Source organism: Pogona vitticeps, chromosome 6, assembly GCF_051106095.1.
Source record: "Pogona vitticeps strain Pit_001003342236 chromosome 6, PviZW2.1, whole genome shotgun sequence".
NCBI classification, from domain to species: domain Eukaryota; kingdom Metazoa; phylum Chordata; class Lepidosauria; order Squamata; family Agamidae; genus Pogona; species Pogona vitticeps.
Window position 1 is genome coordinate 116,618,499 of NC_135788.1, and position 21,787 is coordinate 116,640,285.

Consider the following 21,787-nt stretch of genomic DNA (forward strand, 5'->3'; position numbering starts at 1 on the left):
TTTCCCCTCACGGCAGCTCCACGGAGCAGATGAAGGGGGTACTGGATCAAGCCCAGAGGCTGACACAGGTTGTGGGAAGGGGTAGAGGTGTGGGTGTGTGAATCGACTGTTTATGCTTTGTAAAAGAAAAAGCAAAGTGTGCAGCTTATATACCAACCCACAAAGCTTAAAGCACTCTCTGTGCAGTTTACAATTTGATTATGCAGGCGACGCCTTGCGCCCCCAGCAAGCTGGGTACTCAATTTATCAGAAGGATGGAAGGCTGAGTGAACTTGAGCCGGCTACTTGGACTTGAACTCAGGTCATGAGCAGAGTTCTGACTGCAGTACTGCAGTTTAACCACTGCGCCACGAGGCTCCTGTTTACTTATACATGGGGCGGGGAGGGAGGTATAAGAGGTATACATGGATTTTTAAATCCATGGGGGCCTGGCACCCGTAACCCCCTATGTTGTTGAAGGGAGAAATATATATACATTTCTTTCTCATCACATGCAGATCCAAGCCGATATCATCAAGCAGAACAAATGGGCGTAAAAGATCGCTTGATCGAGACGGCACCCTTCCTCGCCCACAGGAAGTCGAGTGGCTTGGTAGGGAGCAAGGATGAACCTCGTGATCTTATGAAACCACCTTTGGACTGCAGAACTGGGAGGGATCCTCTGGATCATCGGGTTCAGCCCCTCTCCAGGAGGCCCGGCAGGGGATTCGAACTCCCCACCTCGGGCTTCACAGCCAGAGACCGAAGTCGCTGAGCTGTCCAGATTCATCGGAAGAGATGACGGCCAAGCCTGCCGCCCCCCAGCAAACGGTCCCCCCCCCTTTCCTCCACCTCCCGCCGCCCCCGAGGTTGCCTCCCTCCTGGCCACATACCCATAGACCAGCAGTTGTTTCTCCACCTGGAAGCAGTCCGTGCGCCCGTAGGAATGGTGGAGCGGGTGGTGGTGCCGGTCGTGGCGCCGGGAGCGTGGCCGGTCATCGTCGTCGCTCTCCAGGTCGGAGAACTCGACCAGGTCATCATCCTTCAGGGTGCTGAAGTGGCGAGTCTGCTTGCGCACCCGGGGCGTGTCGATCACCAGGTTGTTCTGTCGAAGGCAGAGAAGAGGGAAAATGAGAGATGGGGGGGGGGGACTTATTTATGATTTATTTATTTATTGGATTCATACCGCGCACCATCGGGCAAACCAGGCCACTCTGGGCAGCTAACCACAAAATAAACAGCGCAATATCAAGACATGATAAAAATAATAATAACAATACAGCACATACGTTGAAACAAATAGAATAACCAGCATGATAAATCAAAACAGATGGCAGTGAAGGTGGTAAAAGGACGATGAAAAGGATGGTAAAAGGGAGGCCAAGATCTCAGTTGTTGTTGTTTAGTCGTGTCCGACTCTTCGTGACCCCATGGACCAGAGCACGCCAGGCCCTCCTGTCTTCCATGGCCTCCCGGACCTGGGTCAGATTCATGTTGGTATGAGATCTCAGTAACCTAATGATTAGGGAGACCTGGTGGAAAAGCCAGGTCTTCCATGCTCCTTCCACCACATGTGAATGCCAGCCCTTCTGCTGGGTATCCTCAAAGGCAGGTTGAATATGAATCAACGGTGGTGTGACTGCAAGAAACCAGCCGGTGTGATGGTAGGCTGCATTAACAGAAGCATAGTCTCTAAATCCTGCAAGGTCCTAGTCCCTCTCCGTTTGGCACTGGTTAGGAGTCATCTAGAGCAGTGGTCCCCAACCTTGGGCCTCCAGATGTTCTTGAACTACAACTCCCAGAAGCCTTCATCACCACCTCTTCTGGCCAGGATTTCTGGGAGTTGAAGTCCAAGAACATCTGGAGGCCCAAGGTTGGGGACCACTGATCTAGAGCACTGGTTCTTAACCTTGGGTTACTCAAGAGTTTTGGACTGCAACTCCCAGAAACCTTCACCACCAACTGCGCTGGCTGGGGCTTCTGGGAGTTGCAGTTCAAAAACATCCAAGTAACAAAGGTTAAGAACCACTGATCTAGAGTACTGTGTGCAGTACTGGACACCGCAGCTGAAGATCTGTTCTCCATCACCCCAGGGTTTACGACACATGATAATGGGTCTCAAGCTACAGGAAGCCAGGTTTCGACTGAATATCAGGAAAAAAACACTTCCTAACTGTAAGAGTAGTACATCAATGGAGCCAATGACCTCCGGAGGCCATGAACGCTCCAGCGCTGGAAAAAATTGCACAACCATGGTTCAGATCTGCTTTGATTTGGATTCCTGCACTGAGCAAGGGGTTGGACGTGAGGGCCTGATACAACCCTTCCAACTCAATTATTCTCTAAGTTCCTCTCTCCCCATCTGCGCGAATCACACTCCTGCCAGGATCAAACCACCTCCATTTATGGGAAGTGAGGTGTATCTATCATTTCTGGGGACAAGCCACGTGGAAAGGACTTCCTAGTACAATTGGTGACCCTTTGGGTCATCATCCTAACTTGCGGGGAGCATCATATGTGCTTTGCATGGAGGGGCCCCCAATCTGAACATCTCCCGGTTAGGCTAGAGAACGAATCCTGCCTCAGACCCTGGAAATTGGTTAGAGGGGACAACACGAAGCTGAATGGGCCCAGCGATGGGTTTCTGGGGTCATCCAGGACTGAAATGGGACAGTGCAGGACACAACTCTCTCTTTACAGACCCCACCCCGGCCCACCTTGCTGTTGAGCATATCAAGGTCCAAATCTGCCTTCTTGGCCCACTTCTGCCAGAAGTTGGGGTCGTCCAGGGCAATATCGGTCCTGTTCTCGGAAGCCACAAAGCTCGCCTAGAAAAGAGGAACAAACAAACAAACAAAAAGATAAATGGGGGGGGGGTGAGAAGCCTGAGAGTATGTCATTTGCAATACAGAACCCAGTGTGGGTTTCCATTTCAAAACCAAGCCATCAAGTTTCTAGACCTCATGAAAGTGGAAGGAACACGGTCCACAGGTCTGCTTGAACAGTTCCATGAAATTACTCTGACATTCCTCCATCCACTTCTTCTGCCACCCTGCCCTCCTCAGCTTACGATCCTGTGGCCCATCCCCAGTACTCCCCCTCTTCTAGGCCTCCTGCCCTCTTCATCTTGCAAAAATGCTGAAAAACCCAATTAGAGAAGAACCATGCTTTCTGGCGTTCCAAAGCCAATCTGCCAGATCCAGTCAAAGAGCCGACGGGTACCTTGGCAAAGGTCGACCCTTTCCCCTCACTCTCGATGGTGATGGTGGTTGTCCGCCGAAGCAGAATCTGGTCGATGTCTTCCTCACAGAACTTGGAGCCCTCGTCGTCCTCTTCCATGATGGCCGCGTAGGCCCCCTTCCGCAGCAAGTCCTCGATTTCTTTCTTGGAAAACTGCTGGATCTGGAGATCGGGCAGGATGGGGGAGGAAAAAAGAAGATAATAATGAGAATATGGAGGGATGAGAATCCCATCCTCTCAAGTCCATCTTGGGCCAGAATGGAAGGAGGATCGTAAGAGAAAGGCTCGGCTAAAGGACCAGAAGGATTCGTTTTTTGAGAAGAAAATATGATGATCAGAAAAAGGGAAAAATATTGACCCTGGGCTAGAAAGGAAGTGAGGTTATGATCTCAGAGCCATATATATGGCTTCCATTTTAGTGTAGACTGGATGTTCTTATCTTTCCCACTCTCTGTTCATCATCTTATATACTGTCCTTCCTTCCTTCCTATTCCCTCCTCCCCATATTTTTACCCTGCCTTTCCCCCTCCTGCACGTGTGTGTGTGTCTGTGTGCGTTCCACCCCCTTCCCCACCCACCCCACGGTGGCAAACGTTTACCCCAGCGATGCTGCCCTCTCGCCCGCTCATGGACTGCAGGACGGCCTTGTCCAGCCCCAGCTTGAGGCTGGCTTTGTCGAACATCTCGCGCTCGTAAGAGTTGCGGGTGATGAGACGGTACACCTTCACCGCTTTGCTCTGACCGATGCGGTGGCAGCGGGCTTGGGCCTGGGGGAAAGACGAGAAAGCCAAAGAAATGGAAGAAGGGGGATTAGAGTAAAATCATGAAAGCCGGGGCTCCCAACCCCTTTCAAGCATTTTCTCCCCTCCATGGGCTTCGGGAGGAGGGAGCTGGGAGCCCAACACACAAAGCCATACATTGCTCCCTGGTGCTGTATCCAAAGTCTATTTTCTGGGTCCCAGCCAGGATTAATAAAGAAACGGAGGACAGTATAATTTTTTTACTCTAGTTCTTTTTTTTTTTTAGCCTCCCCCCCCCTTAAACTACAATATAACCATAAAATACATAAACCAAAATACAAATCGACTGTGTTCCCCACCACCCTAGTTGGGGCCTCCTGCAATAATCCTCTTCTTCCTCTGTCTTTATTCTTCTTCCTTTATTGTCCTTTTCTCCAGAACTGCACCGATTCTTAATTTGGAGCTTTCCCTTTTCCTTGTTAGCACATATTCAAAAAAATCTGCCCCATATTTCATAAAAATTATTCTTTTTCAACTCTCCTTTCTTAACCCTTAAGTTACAAGTTAACTTATCATTTATAGCAATGTTCCATATTTCATTATACCATTCTTCCATTCAAAATTCAGACTTTGATTTCCAATTCCTAGCTATTATTAAACTGGTAATCAATTCTCTAGTCATCTTATCATATTCCACACTCTCAAATATCGATAACAGCGCTATCTCAGGATTGAATTCTATATCTTTTTCACATATGTCATTTAGTTCTTTAAAGATTAGTTTCCAAAAGCTTTGTACTTTTTTGCATTCCCACCACATATGAAAGTATGTACCAATATCCTTCTCACATTTCCAACAGACATTCAGATAACTAGCGTTAATTTTATTCAATGTTGTCGATGTCAAATCTACTTCTATTCATACCAAGAAGGATGTCATGCTGGGGAAAGCATATTTTATATCACTGGTTCCCAACCTTTTTTCCAAGTCACAACCCCCTTTTATAACAGCCAGGTAACCTCTGATCCTCCCCACGCATATCACCACGTTTGCATAAACAAGACTTTATAGTGGGCAAAGTTATCCTTTCTTTATCTTTCCAAAGGGCCTGTTTCTCATACAGACACATGCATGCCAACTTTAATATCCTGCTCTGAAAAATCAAGGAAAAAATTATTTAACAAGAGCTGAAACCCATGTAAGGTGACCACAGCCCCCCAGGGAAAAAAATGGGTGACCACCAGGTTGGGAAACACTGCATTAAAGAAACACTCCACAGAGAAATGGACTTTGTTTACTTTCAAAGAACCTGCCTATCCATGAGCTGAGAGACAGGGAAAACCTGCGTTCGGACAACCAAGAGACAATAACTAGGGGGAAAAAGCTTGAAGGGGAAATGGCACAGGATTGATCCCTCTACCACAGACTGATTCCACAAGGCCCTATGGCAGCAGTCCCCAACCTTTTTAGCCCCGCAGACCGGCTGCAGAAAAGCTAGGGCACCCCCTTGCCTTGGGGACCTCTGCTCTACGGTATTCCCAAATCTTGGTGGAAGGCTACAGGAACCACAGTAATACTATGTGGTTTGTTCACAACTGAAGTACGACAAGACCACATATATCATCATCAAATCCAGCCCTGGTCAAGGAGGCCCCTTGGGGGGATAGAACTCCCAACCTTTGGCTCTGCAGCCAGATGCCAGAACCCCTGGGATCCCTAGCAGTTCTACCGGGAGAGTAACAAAGAAGACAGTGGAACTGGGGGAACGGAAATAGGGAGGTCTTCATGACATGACGTCCATCCTACCCCCCGGCAGCAGAAAGGTAGCTTTGAAAGGTACAAGGAGAACGATCTGTGGTTTGTTCTTAAAAGAATGCTTCGAAGTAGGTGGGGCAGAGAAGAGGGAAAGGAGACCAGACCCCAAAATCTCAAAACAGCTTAGTGGGGGAATCTGAACCCATATTTTCAGCCACTGGGCACCGACCCCTTTCTGTGACACTAGCCAAATCCCTTGCAGAAAAAAAGGCCAAGGGTCTCTTTCAGGTATTTCCGGGGCGGGGGGGTGCACCCTACCTGCAGGTCATTCTGGGGGTTCCAGTCGGAGTCAAAGATGATGCAGGTGTCGGCAGCTGTCAGGTTGATGCCGAGCCCTCCTGCCCGGGTGCAGAGAAGGAAGACAAAGCGGTCCGAGTCGGGCTTGCTGAAGCGGTCGATGGCTGCTTGCCGCAGGTTCCCCCGCACTCGCCCGTCAATGCGCTCGTATAAATACCTGCGGAAGGCGGGGGGCAGAAATAATTTTCTTCAGGGGACGTAGAGTAGTTCCTTTGACTTTCAGACTGCAAGTTGGGGGGAGGGGGAGGAGAATCCCATTTCCGAACATTGTATTACATCATCAGTTCCTCGCATATAGAAACCTAGTGGGACAAGGTTGGGCCAAACACTTGCCCTGAGAGGGTAAGAAATGGAAGACGGTCCTTCCCTTCAAAATTTTGGCGTCCGTATTCTGGCATTGCAGGGCGAAGCAACCCAGTAACCCTGCCCTGATTACAGCTGAGCCTGAAGCTTTAATATTGTACATCAGGCATCTGAGAAACTGGGCGACTGCAGTGCATGGGGTGGCAAGCCTTGCTTCCAAGAAGCTATAGCATAACTCAAGTCAATACTCCTCTGAGCCCTAGAAAGAAAATGTCTTTTTGACAGTACAATAAGACCCCCCATATTTGTGGGGGATTGGTTCCAAGCCCCCACGGATACCGAAAAACGCAGATGACAGCAAACGCTATACATAGCATGGTCTCTGGATCCCTCTAGTGGCCAGCCCAAGTCACTTCAAAATTCTAAGATTTTTCTTTTACTATTTTTAATATTTTCAGCCTGCAGATAAGTGAATCAGCAGATCCTGATTCTGTTGATAAAAAGGTCCTATTGTCTGTTATGTAAGACTTTGGGCAGGAAATGTGTCTTGGTCACTCAAACGTTGCCATCTGGAAGCAAAAAAGGCAAAGACCTGCCTTTCAGGGTTCTGGGGACATTTCCATTTCTGAGCGCCTCTCCCTCGGCATCGCGGGCTCTCACCTCTTCTGGATGAGGTAGTCCTCAAGGATGTCCAGGCAACGGACCATTTGGGAGAAGATCAGAACCTTGTGCCCGCCGGCCTTCAGCTTGGGAAGGAGCTTGTCGATCAGCACCAGCTTTCCCGAGGAGCGCACCATGGCCTGGAGGGGGAAGTCGTGGGGCACGTGGTGGTGGCAGGAGTCCCGGAACTCGGTCAGGATCTTCTCCTCCGCACCTGGATTTGGGGATGGGGAAAAAAAAGAAGCATCTGTCAGAAAAAGCAAGCAGGGACATTGGCAACAAGAACATTGAAAAGCTGAGGATGCCTTCAAAGGGAGCTACGGCCTCCCGAAGGTTAAAACCATGAAGTGCAGCGTAGAAAGAAAAAAGAAAGTTGCCTGGGCTTGGCACCGCATCGAAGGACAAGGATGGGCAACACTTTTATCAGGCTTCTGAAAACTCACACAGACAGGCCAGCTTTTGAGCCCCTGCAGGACGGACTGTTCATCAGGCTGGGCATTACAGAGTTTGTAGCATTGGGGGGGAGGGCTTTCCTATGTCTCCTCCCCCATAAAGGGATCGCCCACCCTTGTTTTCCTGTAGCACCGATCTATCCCAAGTCACACCTTCTCCTGGAATGAAGTCAGCTCTACTGGCCCATCAACGGGAAACCAAGCCCTGCATTTTTATGCTCCCCAGTCCTGCAACGTGGACAACTAAGACTCCATCTAACAGGAGAGCAGAAGTAGCCAATTTTGTAGGCTTGATTCCTTCTAACTCTGCCCCAGCTTTCCCTAAACGTGGTGGACCCGCCTCTCCCAGAAAAGGCGGACTATAGTTCCCATCATACCACAACCGCTGGCTAAAGCCACAATTCCCAACCAGATGTTCTTGGACAAAAACTCCCAGAAGCCTTCACCACTGGCTGCGCTGACTAGGATTTCTGGGAACTGAAGCCCAGGAACATCTGGAGGACCCAAGGTTGGGATCTCCTGGGCTAAAGAATTATGGTTTTTGTAGCCCAGCTACTCCGAAAAGCTCCAAGTTTGGAGGGGAGAGGGAAGCCAGCCACGGCACTCTTTCTCCCCATCACGTTGAGTTCCTCTTTGTTCCCTCCATGCCCCGAAAGGAGCTCATTACCCAAACGCACCATTGATGAGGTAGGGGTGGTTGCAACACTTGCGCAGTTCCATCATGGTGTTGAGGAGGTTGGGCATGTTGCTGTGCCCGGCCCCTTTGGACAGGAAGTTGAAGTTCTTCTCCAGGATGGCCCGGTAGTACTTCTTCTGGATGTTGGTCAGCTCCACCTCGATGATGGTCTCCTGCTTCGGGGCCAGGTTCTTCTCGACGTCCTCCTTCAGCCGCCGAAGCATCATGGGCTTCAAGATGGCCTGCAGTTTCTGAACCTAAGGAATGGCGCGGAGACGAAAAGGTGCGGTATACTGCAAGGGCCCATGGAGGCTCAGCTTAAAACTCTCATGGTTTGTAGACAGATGGGAACAGCGGGAAGGGAGAAGAAGCTGCTTAGAACCTGACACTGTGAAACGCCGGGGAAATCGACCAACACACCTCTCCATATGTGGCTTTGAAACTGTGTGCCCACTTACTGGATTTTGATTATGATGATTATGAATTATTATTATAATTTTTCTACCACCTCCGCCAGAATCCCACAGCTGGCATGGTCTCAACCAATCATCATCATCATCATCGAACTGCAAAGCTGGAAGGGACTCTAGGGATCATCCAGTCCATCCACCTGATTGCTGTGAGCTTCTGGAAGCTTTTCTAAGCTCTTTGAAAAATATTAATTAAACATTGATTCTAAATGTTTTAAATTAATTTAAAACAGGTCTTCACCCACTCTATATCACAGGATCTCAGGGTGGCTTACCATACAAACCAATTTCAAAAGGAACCATATTTAAAGGAGTTTAAAATCGAACAATCTGAAACACCCAGTTGAAACCTTGCAGTTTCTAAACAAGGAAGGACCACGGCGTTAAAATCAGTACGGGCTTCTAATACGTAAGGGCGGCTGGACTCGGCGCCAAAACGATGTCCCTTTCAGCACCAAGCGAGGCTCCCAGGCAGAGGAAAGGCGGCGAGAGTCACGCCAAGGGGAGCGAAGGGCCAAGAGAGGAAGGTTGGTGGTCCGTCCTTACCTGCTCCTCCGTCTTGAGGTCGCCAAAGTCCTTGAGGAACTCCGACTCGGAAGGGAACTGGGAGGGCTCGAGGAAGTGCAGGAGGCTGAAGAGTTCTTCCACCGTGTTCTGGAGGGGGGTGCCGGTCAGCAACACCTTGTGTTCCTAGAAGGGGAGGAAAAAATGAAGGGGGTCAATGCACAGATAATGTCACAGATGGACATATCCAGAGGTTACGGAAAGCCCTTTCACAAAGCAGACTGCCTCTCCCGTTGACTTCCGCGCTTCTTCTCCCAAACTTTTAAGAACCAGACACTTCGTCCTTCGCCAACGGCGAGTGTCTCGTATTCTCCAGCCCGGCGGCCTACCAGATCCATGTGCTTCAGGCTGTCCAACAGCTTGCAGTTCCGGTTCTTCAGGCGATGGGCTTCGTCGATGATGACACAGCGCCACTCGATCTCCCTCAGTTCCGGACAGTCCGACAGGATCATCTCAAAGGTGGTGATGAGGGCGTCGAACTTGTAGGCCCCCGGAATCAGGCGGCCCTGTTGAGGAAGGGAAAAAAAATCCATCCGTAGTACAGGAGGATTCAGAAAACCGTCACTCTGGAATTCTGGCTACCTGATGATGTCCTTGTCAAGTTGACAAGTCCTTTGGAACAAAAGTCACGGAACAGGTGAGGTGAAGTAGCTATGGAAAGACAGGTTAAATGACAAGGGGGTCACTGCAGTCTTGAGGGGAGGAAATAATAATTAGGACCCCTGTATCCACGGGATCAGTATCCACTGATTTAGTCTGAAAATATTTTTAAAAATCCTAGAAATATGTATTTCTAAAGATGAAGTTACCAAAACTGGCCACTAGAGGAAGCCAAAGAACACGCTTTTACAGCATTCGCTATCATCTGCATTTTCAGCATCCGCGGCAGGGCTGGGAACAGATGCCCCAGGGATACGGTGGCCTTACTGGATCACCCTCCGCCCTGCAGAGTAGGGATCGGCCACTTAGCAGCCCTCCAGACAGGTCTACCCACTGGCTGCGGTGACTAGAGTCGATGGAGGTCCGGAATGGGATGAAGTCTCCTGCCCTGAGCAGGGGGTTGGACTAGAGGACCTCCAAGACCCCTTCCAATCCGACAATGATTCTATGATCAAGCAACATCTGGAGAACCTCAAGGGAATTTCAAGCCTTGCAGTACAACGAGAGCCAGTGTGGGTGTCATGGTCAGAGGGTTAGATGAAGGCTTCAGAGATCTGGGTCTAAATTCCCACTCAGCCATGACCACACATGGGAAGAACCTGGGATAAGCTACACACTCCCAGCCTCACCCTACACCTCACAGGTTCACGGTAAGGATGAAACAAGAGAGAAACGTAAGAAATGGATAACACTGCCAATGACCACCGTTCCACCTCTTAATTACAACTCCCAAATCCGTCTGGGGACGACTACGTCTGCTAATACATCTTCAGACTCCCAACGCATGTGAGTCATGACGGCTGGGGACGATGGGCGCTATGCTTAACATATCCTCAGGATGACAGGTTGCGTCTTTCCTCACAGAAAAAAATAAATGATGTAGGAAGATGATACAGTCAACAGCCCCTCCTTCACACATACACATGCACTCTGCTTTTGGAACAGCTTGGTTTGACAGTGGCCATCGTTCCTTGCAAGACCCTACCCAGCCAAGATGAGATTACCGCTTTTAGACTGGAGACAACATTTATTTCCGCGGATGTTCCCAGGGGTTGTATTAAGAGAAGTGGATGGGGAGCAAATGTAATGGAAGGGGACAAAAAAAAATTAGGCATGGGATTCCCATATTTCTTGGACTTAAGAGAGATCACCGTTCGTCAGGAATTCCCCTGGCTAGAATTGGGGGAGGGGGCTTTTAATCGAGAAATCGAAGCCCACGCAGGTGTCTAAAAGTACTGGCAAGTACAGAAGGATAGCTTCAGCAGCCATCACCAGCCTGTGAGAAAGGAAAAGGAAATGGTGGGAGTGGCTAAAGTCTATGGGAGCTGAAAGGGATTAAGGGACTGGTAGTCTCTCTGGCCATTAGACTGATGGCTAATTGATTTTTCCCAAATGTTTCAATTTTTTTCCCTTTATTGTTTCATTTAACTGGATTTCTGGACTCAGGCTGTTCTGGAGGGGGGCAAGAGGCCTAAGGACAATAAAAAAGGGAGGGGAACCCTCTTCGTCCCTTGTCCAATCCTTGTTTTCTTGCCCAGTCCCTCTCGTACCCGGGAATCCTTGCAGTACATCTCGTATTGCTGGATCATCTGGCGGGAAGCCAGGCTGCCGTGGTAGACGATGGTGTTCATCTCGGTCCAGGTGTTGAACTCACGCTCCCAGTTGGTGATGGTGGAGAGGGGGGCGATGACCAGGAAGGGCCCTCGGATGCCCACGTTGTAAACCTCCTGCAGGAAGGCGATCGACTGGATGGTTTTGCCCAGGCCCATCTCGTCAGCCAGGATGCAGTTTTGCCTGGGGGAAAACAGATGGGAAAAAGGAGATCAGCAGCAGGAAGTAACTAGTTCCACAAAAGCAGTTCCATGTCCCTAATTACTCTGAGGGGGTAACAAGGGGGTAACTACTAAGAGACTGGCCTTCCTTAAAACCCCCAATCTATAAAGCAGGAATATTAATGACTGAGGCTGCAACCTCAAAATGCAATTAGGGGAAAAATGGGAGATCTCCAGGTTGTTTGGCAGCCATCACCAGCCTGTGAGAAAGCATCCTTCACCCCTAGATGCTCTGAGGTGCTCAGAGCTGTGGTCTAAAACAGTGGTTCTCTATATGCTGTGCCAGCTGGTGTTTCTGGGAGTTGTAGTCCAAGAACACCTGGATGACTCAAGGTTGGGAACCACAGCTCTAAAACACGTAGGCAGCATCCAACTGGTACAATGGCCCTTCCAACTAAGGACATAGGAAGTATATAATTATCTTATTGACACTACACCACATTCTCAGGCATACCTGTACGTCCAAGGAAGTGGACTACGAAAGCTCTCATTAAAATATAGCAGTTAAGTCTTTAAGGTGCTAAAACATTTTTTGCCTCCTTTAATTTTTATTTTGCTTTTGCCTGACATACCAAAAAGTGCAGCCTTTCGTATTGAGCAAATAACCATTTATTGACTGAATTTAAAGACATGTTTAGTTTTTTAAAAGATAGTTCAAAAACCTTTTTTGCGAGTGTAAAAGAGCTACTCGGAAGCTAGTTTTAAACAGTTTAAATCTATTAAAATCTCAAAAACTGGATTGGCTAAAAAGAACAATTTAAAAAAAATCCAAGGAATTGTTGGAGGACTCAATAGTTAGGATAGGAAATGTTACAGACAGAAAAAACTGACCCTTCCAGGTATGTGTACAGTGGTGCCTCGCAAGACGAATGCCTCACGGAACAAAAAACCCACAAGATGAATGGTTTTTTGTAATCGCTATGGTGACTCGCAAGAAGGCTTCTTCTATGGACGTGCTTTGCAAGACGATTTTTTTCTCACAAGACCGATGCCTCACAAGACAAGAATAATTCATTCGTCTTGCGAGGTTTCCCATAGGAATGCATTGCAATGCATTCCTATGGGAAACTGCTTTTCGCAAGACGAAAATTTCACAAGATGGCGCTACCCACGGAACGAATTACTTTCATCTTGCGAGGCACCACTGTATTTCACTTCCCAGAAGCCCAATCCCTCACCAATTATAAGAATAATCTTGGAAGTGCCGAGCTGGAAGGGGCCCCTCTGGATCATCGAGTCCAGCTCCTGTCAAAGACGCACAGCAGGGAATCAAACAACCTTGACTCTGCAGCCACAGAGCCTAAACCCCTCAGCTATCCAGAAGATGGAAAGGTAACCATGTGTGGGAGTCCAAGTGAAAGCAGCAGATCAGCCACAGGTTCCCTAGACCTGCTTGAGAGGGGAAGGTTACAGGATTCACAGTTTGTTAAAGATTGGCACGGGATTACTGCTCCTTAATTTGGCACCCAGTGCCAAGTATTTTGCGCCACTCTCTCTGTGCTGTCCTCACCTGTTATACCAGTTGAACAGCAGCCAGTTCACACCTTCCAACTGATACTCTCGCAACTGGTTGCCATTTTTGTACTCGTGCGACAGCTCCAATTTCTTCCAGGAACCTGCCTGGGGACGGGCCTGAAAAACAAAGATACAGACATATATACCGTATTTTTCCACGTGTAAGACTATACTTTTGTCTAAAATCTTTAGACTAAAAATTGAGGGCCGTCTTATACATGGAAGTAAGCTGAGGAGAGAACAAAAACAAGTGGAGGGGAAAGCAGAGATCAAAGCGATCTTGCAGCACTTCGATCCCTTTCCCCCTACACTTGTTAAGCCCCACTTACATTTCTTAATTTTGGATTAGAAAAGTGGGGGCGTCTTATACATGGGGGCATCTTATACATGGAAAAATACAGTAATACTGTTTTCCCCCCAAAATAAGACAGGGTCTTATATTAATTTTTGCTCCATGAAACGCATTAGGGCTTATTTTCAGGGGATGTTTTATGTTTTTTCATGTACAACAGGCTACATTTATTTAAATACAGTCCTGTCATTTTCTTCTGGTTGCTGCACAAAGGTGGAGGGTGGAGTTTTAATTAACTGGGGCTTATATTTTGAGATAGGGCTTATATTACAAGCATCCTGAAAAATCAGACTAGGGCTTATTTTCAGGTTAGGTCTTATTTTCCAGGAAACAGGGTATTTAAAAGGGAGACGGGTCTAACAGTCAGAAGAAAGATGCAACTGACAGAACAGGACTTAAAAGCTTCCTGCTAGCATAAATGCCATCTTTATATTAAAAGATCTGTGGATCATATTCTTTCCAAAAGCAAATCCATAAGGAGATGGATCAACAACCAAGACAGGCATGAGCCCATCCCTATAAAGGGCAGAACTGAAAACGAAATCAAAACCACACAGGTAAAGGATGGGTGGGTGGCAGCGTTAAGGGAGGGACCGATTATTAAATCAGATTCCCAAGGAGACTTATTTGCAGATATCTAAAGATGGCTCAGAGCCTTGACCCCAGAATATAAGAAAAGAAAATGGATAAAAGAGCGACTAAGCAGGTGGATAAGATGCTGGGTGACTCGGGCGGAAATCCATGAAGTTTATGGTTCATGCAAACTCAGCTACCCTCTTCTCTGCCTAACTTACATCACCAAGTCTTTGTCAGCGTAATATCTGCAGCATGAACAAGACCCACAAAAAATGATTTTTTAAAAATCTGTAACATCAATCATCCTCATCTCAGAACTGCAGAGCTGGCAGGGATCTGATGGATCTTCCGAGTCCAGCCCTTGGGTCAAGGAGACACCGGGCAGGATTCCAACTCCCAACCTTGAACTTTGCAGCCAAAGGCCTAAACCACCAAATCTGGATGCTAATGTAAACAAAGAAATTAACCCACAACTTTCTCGCCAACCCGTGCCCCACGACACCAATAAAAACAGGCTATTCTGTTTTCGAAAGACGAACAGCGTTTTAAAAGGAAGGCAGTGAATAAAAGACACAAGTTCAGATTTTGCTGGGAGAAATCTATGTCCAGTGGTGAAGGAAGAATATCGGCCCCAACGCAGGACCACACCAGACTCACCAAGGAGGGGAAGGAGGAGACTGAGGACTGAGGACAATATACAGTGGTGCCTCGCTTAACGATGAATTTGCATAACGATGGCCTTTGCTTGAAATTTTGCTGCTTCACCTAACGATGTTTCCTATGGGGGATTTTCGCATAACGATGTTTGGGACCTTGCTCCACTTAATGATGACAGTTTTAGGTCCCCCGTTTCACTTAATGTTTTTTTTATAGCCCTCTTTTCGCTATTTTAAAAATATTCTAAAATGTTTAAAAAATGTTTAAAATGCTTGGAATCGTTAGTGCACCGAATAAAACCTTCGTTAAAGTAATTTGGCTTCGTTCTGAGTCTTTTTGAATTTTTGGTGATTTTTTTTCACCATTGAAATGTACTGAATAGGCTCCTATTGGAACGGATTGACCGGTTTTCAATGCATTCCTATGGGAAATGGTGTTTCGCTTAACGATGTTTTTAATGGAACCAATTAACATCGTTATGCGAGGCACCACTGTATTAGCTCATCAGAGAAATCTGGGTTCGAGATTTTGGCACTTACCACCCGTTTGAGTTCAGGGTGCCTTGACTGGATCCGTTTGAATTCTCTGACCTTCCCTTCGTCCACGTCCTCTTTGAGCTCCCACGTGCTGTCCTCATAGGGCAGGGAGCACCACTTGACGAGGTAATAGATCACGGGCTGGAGAGACAGATACACACAAAACTCAAGTCTCACGGCTGCTTTTTAGCCGCCTCCTGCTATTCCTTGAATAGATCCTTCCCCCATTTATCTGCGTCTGAGTTGGTTGACAAAATACCACGCTTTTGGAAACGAGAGAAACGCCACGTGAATAGCGATCACGGGAAAATCGGCACTGGAATTAAAAATCCAACACTCAGGAGCAGAAGCTTGACCAGATATCGTGGGAATAGGAATAAAGGGGGAACCAAAGACTGGAAATCAAAGGTCCAGCTCATAAGGAGCACCTCGGTCAATTACAAATGACACTTTGCAAACAGCGCCGTAAGGATTCTGGCCGCAGGTCCTGGGGTCAAATCAAGCCTGAACTATCTCTGGAGGCAACAGTGTTGAGGCACTTTGGAAAAGATCACAAGGCTGGGGAAAGGAGCAGGAAAAGAGGAAGACCCAATATGCAATGGATTGACTCCCTAAATGAAGCCACAGGCTTCAGTTTACAACACCTGAGCAGGGCAGTGGAGGACAAGACATTCTGGAGGTTGCTCCTTCATAAGGTCGCCATGATTCGGAGGTGATTTGGTGGCACAGGACAACAAGAATTGTCATTTAGGGAGGTCCTGAGAATACTGGACTTTTGTTCAGTAGAATCAAACAGAAGTAAACAGGTAAAGCCAAAGGAAAGGAAAGGAATGTGGTGTGTAGAGGAAGATTTCCATCATTCTGGTGCTGCTACCAAGGAGGCACCCATCACTCGCCCCTCTGATGATGGCAGGATGCAAGAAAAAAAAAAACTCTGAAGTTGAGCCCAAAACTTAGGTAGGATGACGAGGACGTTGGCCAAGGGGGTGCTGAGTTTCCTGCAAAGCATGCAATGACCCACGGTGGACGGAACCCCTGGAAAAGATCAACGCACCTCTCCGTTGTCCTTGTCGATGCTGTGCGACTCATCCAGGATCCGGTCGACCTCCACGTAGTCCGGGTTGAAAGGCTCCTCGTCCTAAAGGGACAGGACCGATGGAGGTTAGGGGGAGGTATGCACTTTTACACCCCCTTGGAAAGGATGTGGGATCAAACCGGAAGTGGCTTGTGGAAAGCCCCCCCTTTCCAGTTTGCTTGCAGGTTTGTTTTGTTTTCAATTTAAGTTTCTAGTCCCTCTGATACCTCATGGAAGAAGTGTCTCATTTGAGCCATTTTGGTTTTAAAGCGTTTCAGTTTCTGGTGGATCCTCTTGTCTTTCTCCAGCTGAGCAATCGTGGCCCATTCGCAATGCAAATACGAGCTTGGGGAAGAAGAGGAAAAGTTAAAAAGAGTCTATTTCAAACAAAAAATGACATAAAACACAGCTATTGTTGACCCCAGCCTGCACAGCCACTGGTCTCCCCTCAGATCTCCCCTCAGTCTTCTTTTCTCAAGGCTAAACATGCCCAGTTCTTTTAGTCATTGCTCCTAGAGTTTTGTTTCTGTCTTATGAGTAAAGAACTCATTTAGTGGAAATTGACAGCTTTGGCCGGTTAACAACAGCCTTAAATATATCCCAACCAGCAAACGATGAAGTTAAATCTGAACACCAACAACAAAAATAATAAAAGACCACAAGAATAAAGTCATGCAGCAACAAATAAAGTTGATAATACAAATGAGGGTCAACAGAGAAACGACCGTAGGGGAAGAATATGACGAAAGGCTTCTTTAAAGAGCCTTAAGTAGCTTTGTGGAAGGCTTGGAGGGAGGGGGCTTGGTGGACTTCTGATGGGAGTGAGTCCCACCACTGAGAAGGCCCAGTTCCTAGTTTAACAACTTCCAGGCCTCCTTTGGTGCAGACGCCTGGAGCATCAAGGCCCGAGAGGAACGGGTGACACAGGCAGCAGTTCTTAGAAAATATGTTCCAATAAATATCAAGGTCCCAGACTATTTAGGGCTTTGTATGTCCACACAAAGACCTTAAATTTGGCGTGGAAGCCTACAGGGAGCCAACGCAGGTGGACCAGATTCGGGGAAATATGATTGAATCTGGATGCCCTAGAAACTAACACTACAGTAGTTAGGACTGTGGACCGAGACTTTAGGGCATTCTGATCGCCGAGCCAGTCTTTTGTTCTGGCCTACCTTGGAGGGTTGTTGTGCAGATGAAATATAGAGGGAGAGAGCTGGCTAGAAGACACAGCACTCACTAAAGGGAAACGTGGGGCAATATGTTTAAATAATAAATGGTGAGATGAATCACAGGGGTGTGTGCGCGGATTTGAACCCGACTCTCCCCAACTCTAGTCTAACCACACCAATCACTGGTGTTTACTTTTCCGGATTTTAAACAACGCATTCTGAGATCTACCCGTGTTGAAAAGCAGAGTCTAAATAGAACAACCAAGAGTGTGTGTTTGGGGAAACTGAGGTCTGCATTTCTCAAGTCTCTGCTAAGCAGCATCCTGGGACGTCACAACTGTACTCACTAGTTCTTGTATTTCACAAAGAATTCTTCTGCCTCCGTGAACTGTCCGTTGGGGAGCTGTGGATGTGGGGGAAACCAAGAGGAGAATTAGAACAGGAACAGGCAAGGAAAAAATATGTACTGGGTGCGAGAGAGATGGAGAAAAGAGACTGGGAACTGCATCACTCCTTAAAGCAGCAGCTGCTTCTGGCCCTCGACCCCTCTTCCTACATACAGTGGTACCTCGCAAGACGACGACCCCGCTAAATGACAAATCCGCATAACGATGACTTTTTGCGATCGCTATAGCGATTCGCAAGTCATTCCAATGGGGGATTTTCACTGGACGTTGATTAGGTCCGTGCTTCATGAACCGTTTGTTCGCAAGACGACGATTTTTTCCGCTGATCATTGGCTTCGCAAAATGGCTGCCCTGTGTTTTTCGGACCCATGCTTTGCAGGGCAGCCATTTTTACAGCTGTTCGGCGCTCGCAAAATGGCTTCCCTATGGGCGATCGTCGCTGGACGATGAGGTATTTTCCCCAATGGAACGCATTAAACCAGGTTTCAATGCATTCTAATGGGGAAAGGGTTTTCTCATGATGACGATTTCGCTAAACAGCTATTTTAATGGGACGGATTATCTTCGTCATGCGGGGCACCAATGTACGTGGGATTAAAAGGGACTCCGAAGAATTATTCTGAAGTGCTGGCAAATCTTCCCACCACCCAAGTATAAAACGTACAGCTCAAGAAAAATTCAGAGCAGAAAAACTGGTTAAGTTTTCTCCCCCAGCTCTGCCGTTTTCATTGGTCCTTCTTGAAGGAGTTTGGCTTTTTAATAAACAAACCAGCCTGTGTGGCCTTGGGCAAGCTGCACCAGTCCCAGGCTGTCCTCAAAAGGGAAGGTTAAACCACTTTGGTGTGTTCTCTACCTTGAAAACCCTGAAAAGGGTGGCCATAAGTCAGAATTGACTTGACGACACTTGATGATGATTATTACTAAAGTTTCAAGAACCCTAGATTCTTGGAGCTTCTGTCAAAGAAGTAGCTTCTCTCAGCTATACGGGTACCCGGCGGTTTAAGCAGGCATTCTCTGATATGGCTCAGTCAGTTGGATTGCCTTGCCTGGAGAACCCTGGGCTGAGAACATGAATCGTGCTTCTCAGGAGAGGGTCAGCCGAGATAATCCATAGCATGGAAGGCTGATCTGGTTACAAGCTCTGCTGACTGTGTGGTCATGGGCAAGCTTGCACAGTTCCAGAACACCATGGGGAGGAAGGACAGAGAAACCCCTTCTGAAAATTATAATAATTACAGTATTTACTTTTAAAACCCTTGGAGAGTTACCATAAATCAGAACTGACTTGACCAACAGAATTCTTCACTATTCTAAGCTGGTTGAGAAAAAAAATGTGTCTATCAAGTTACAGTGGTGCCTCGCTTAACAAGCACACCGTAGAACGACAAATCCGCATAGCGAGGAGGTTTCAGCGATCACAAATGTGATCGCATACCGATGTCCCCTATGGCCGAAAATTGCTTTGCGATGATCGGTACGCGTTTTGCTTACCGATCTTTGCAAAGCGACGCCGCGGATCAGCTGTTCGGCGGCTCCAAAATGGCCACCGGAAGCCCCGAAATGGCCACGCGCAGCGTTTTCGCGCCCTCCCCTCGCTTACCGAGGGCGCGAAAATGGCTGCCGGCTATGGACAAACTTCACTGAACGGTGAGTTTTGGAGCCTATTGGAACGCATTAAACTAAGTTTAATGCGTTCCAATGGCTTTCCCCGTTCCGTACAGCGATGTTTTCACATAGTGAGGGTTAATCCGGAACGGATTAACCTCGCTATGCGAGGCACCACTGTACTGCCTTTGTTAGCTCTGTGGCGAGGAGATCCCTAGATTGGAAATAAAACTGCAAAAAAAAAAAAAATAATACATCAGTAGCCAGAAATAGGCAGGAACCTCACCCTATTCCATGGGCTCCCCCTCCGATGATAAAGAAAACACTCACCTCTTTCTTCACCACTCTCATGGAAAGTACTTTGTCTACAATGGCAGCATCTTCCTCGCTGGGATTTTCCTTTTGGAAGAGAAACAGGACAAGTCAATGACCATTAAGAACAGGACTGCTGGGTCGAACCAAACAGGCACCTCATTTTGATTTTGCAACGGCTGCTGGATAATCAACTGGGGCCAAAGGAGAGGGTGGAGTCATCGAGAACCACTGGCCTACATGATCTGAGAGAAGAATGCCCTGAAAGATCACCATTAGCCACTTGAACCTTTTATTTCTTCTTTTGCTCCAAGGGTCTCTCGGCTCAGCGAAGCAGCCTATGCAGCTCCTGAAACCTTTTTCCGCATCAAGATCGGCTGAGGATTCAGTTTTCCCAGATAGTTTTGCCTTGGTCTTTTGCATACCAGTTGGAAGACGCTTCTGGTTTACCCAGGCTTTTTGAAAAGCACCTAATCTGGGCCTCTCAGTTTTTGGTTTCTGCTTCCTTTTCGGTTCACGAATTTTGTCCTACTTTTTTTTTTTTTGGACTTATATACCGCCCCATAGTGCTACAAGCACTCTCCGGGCGGTTTACAATTTAATTATACAGGCTACACATTGAACCCCCCCCAGCAAGCTGGGTACTCATTTTACCGACCTCGGAAGGATGGAAGGCTGAGTCAACCTTGAGCCGGCTACCTGGGATTTGAACCCCAGGACATGAGCACAGTTTTAGCTGCGGTACAGCGTTTTAACCACTGCGCCACGAGGCAAAGGTTTGAGTTTTTACGAGTTCACATTCCTATCCGAGGGGCCATATCTCCCCATGAGAGCCTTCTTGATACACACACAGGAAAGGGTCTTCTCTGTGGCAGGTCTCAGATTGTGGAAATTAATTAATTAATTAATTAATTAATTAATCAATCAATCTATTTATTTATTTATTTATATTTCCTGCCTATCTATATGCCCTCCCTCAAGAGATTAAGTCAGCCCCCTTTCCCTTTATCCTTCCACCAACAGCTGAAGATTCACCTTTTAAGGCAGGCTTTTAACTTTAACATACAACTTTTAAAGTGAATCCCTGAATGCAGGTTTTAGCTTTCCAGATTGTTAGTTTTTTAGACTTAATGCCCTTGAGATTTTTGATTATTGTTTATGTCTTACTGTGTTTTCATTTCACTTGTTTTAACCTTGTGAGCCGCCTTGGATCCTCTTATGGGGAAGGTTGCTTATAGAAAGATTGGGTAACTAATTAACTAACTAGATGACAATCCCGATACAACTGAAGGATATGCAGATGCTTGTGGCCAATTAGCCTGCGATCAATGGGTCTGGGGAAGTAGACCTTCCTTATAGAGAACATGCAGAAAGGTTTTATTACCACAAAGAACTGCAAGGAAGGCAGCGTCTCCCCCTCAGGGATGGGTTCTGGAGCCGGGGGCTCCGGGGCGGGCGGCTGCTCGGTCTTCACGGGCCCCGTCACGTCCAGCTCCTCGTCTTCCTCATCGTCTGTGATCTTGATATCCAGATCTTCTGTGTATTTCTTCCGTTTCACCTGACGGTTGGAGCGTCGCTTCTGCAGGGGGGTGGGTGGAGAGCACAACGATTCTCAGGTGAGAGTATGCTACGCAGTTACAACCGCTTTGATTCCATTTGAACGGCTACAGTTTCCATCACGGAGGCTGAAATCCAGTTGGAGAGTTTATACAAAAGGCATAAATAAGTTCAAGCAGCAAACGAAGAAATCTCTATAGGCATCATCCATCGTGCACTTGAGTCCTGTGACTCAACATGAAACAGATAAAACTTTACGGAGATTTCCTATGTGGGAAAAGGTTGTGCCTTTTAAATAACAGCACTTGAGGTGGGCACGAACTGGTTCATCCTGGTT

The 21,787-nt window shown here is 47.4% G+C and overlaps 1 protein-coding gene across 4 annotated transcripts in view; it reads right to left on the reverse strand.

Moving 5' to 3' along the window:
- The window catches only part of CHD8 (chromodomain helicase DNA binding protein 8), a 72,222-nt gene that overhangs the window by 16,856 nt on the left and 33,579 nt on the right, over positions 1–21,787 (reverse strand). For all 4 annotated transcript variants that reach the window (XM_072977011.2, XM_072977009.2, XM_078378275.1 and 1 more), the window contains 17 exons: positions 21,278–21,472; positions 19,912–19,980; positions 17,917–17,972; positions 16,628–16,745; positions 16,380–16,463; positions 15,329–15,466; positions 13,200–13,321; positions 11,408–11,651; positions 9,527–9,703; positions 9,180–9,323; positions 8,165–8,420; positions 7,036–7,249; positions 6,034–6,229; positions 3,819–3,986; positions 3,202–3,381; positions 2,697–2,807; positions 873–1,084 (listed from right to left, as the gene is read on the reverse strand). In XM_072977011.2, coding sequence (XP_072833112.2) covers positions 873–1,084; positions 2,697–2,807; positions 3,202–3,381; positions 3,819–3,986; positions 6,034–6,229; positions 7,036–7,249; positions 8,165–8,420; positions 9,180–9,323; positions 9,527–9,703; positions 11,408–11,651; positions 13,200–13,321; positions 15,329–15,466; positions 16,380–16,463; positions 16,628–16,745; positions 17,917–17,972; positions 19,912–19,980; positions 21,278–21,472 — 2,684 coding nt within the window. The remainder of the gene's footprint in view (positions 1–872; positions 1,085–2,696; positions 2,808–3,201; positions 3,382–3,818; positions 3,987–6,033; positions 6,230–7,035; positions 7,250–8,164; positions 8,421–9,179; positions 9,324–9,526; positions 9,704–11,407; positions 11,652–13,199; positions 13,322–15,328; positions 15,467–16,379; positions 16,464–16,627; positions 16,746–17,916; positions 17,973–19,911; positions 19,981–21,277; positions 21,473–21,787) is intronic.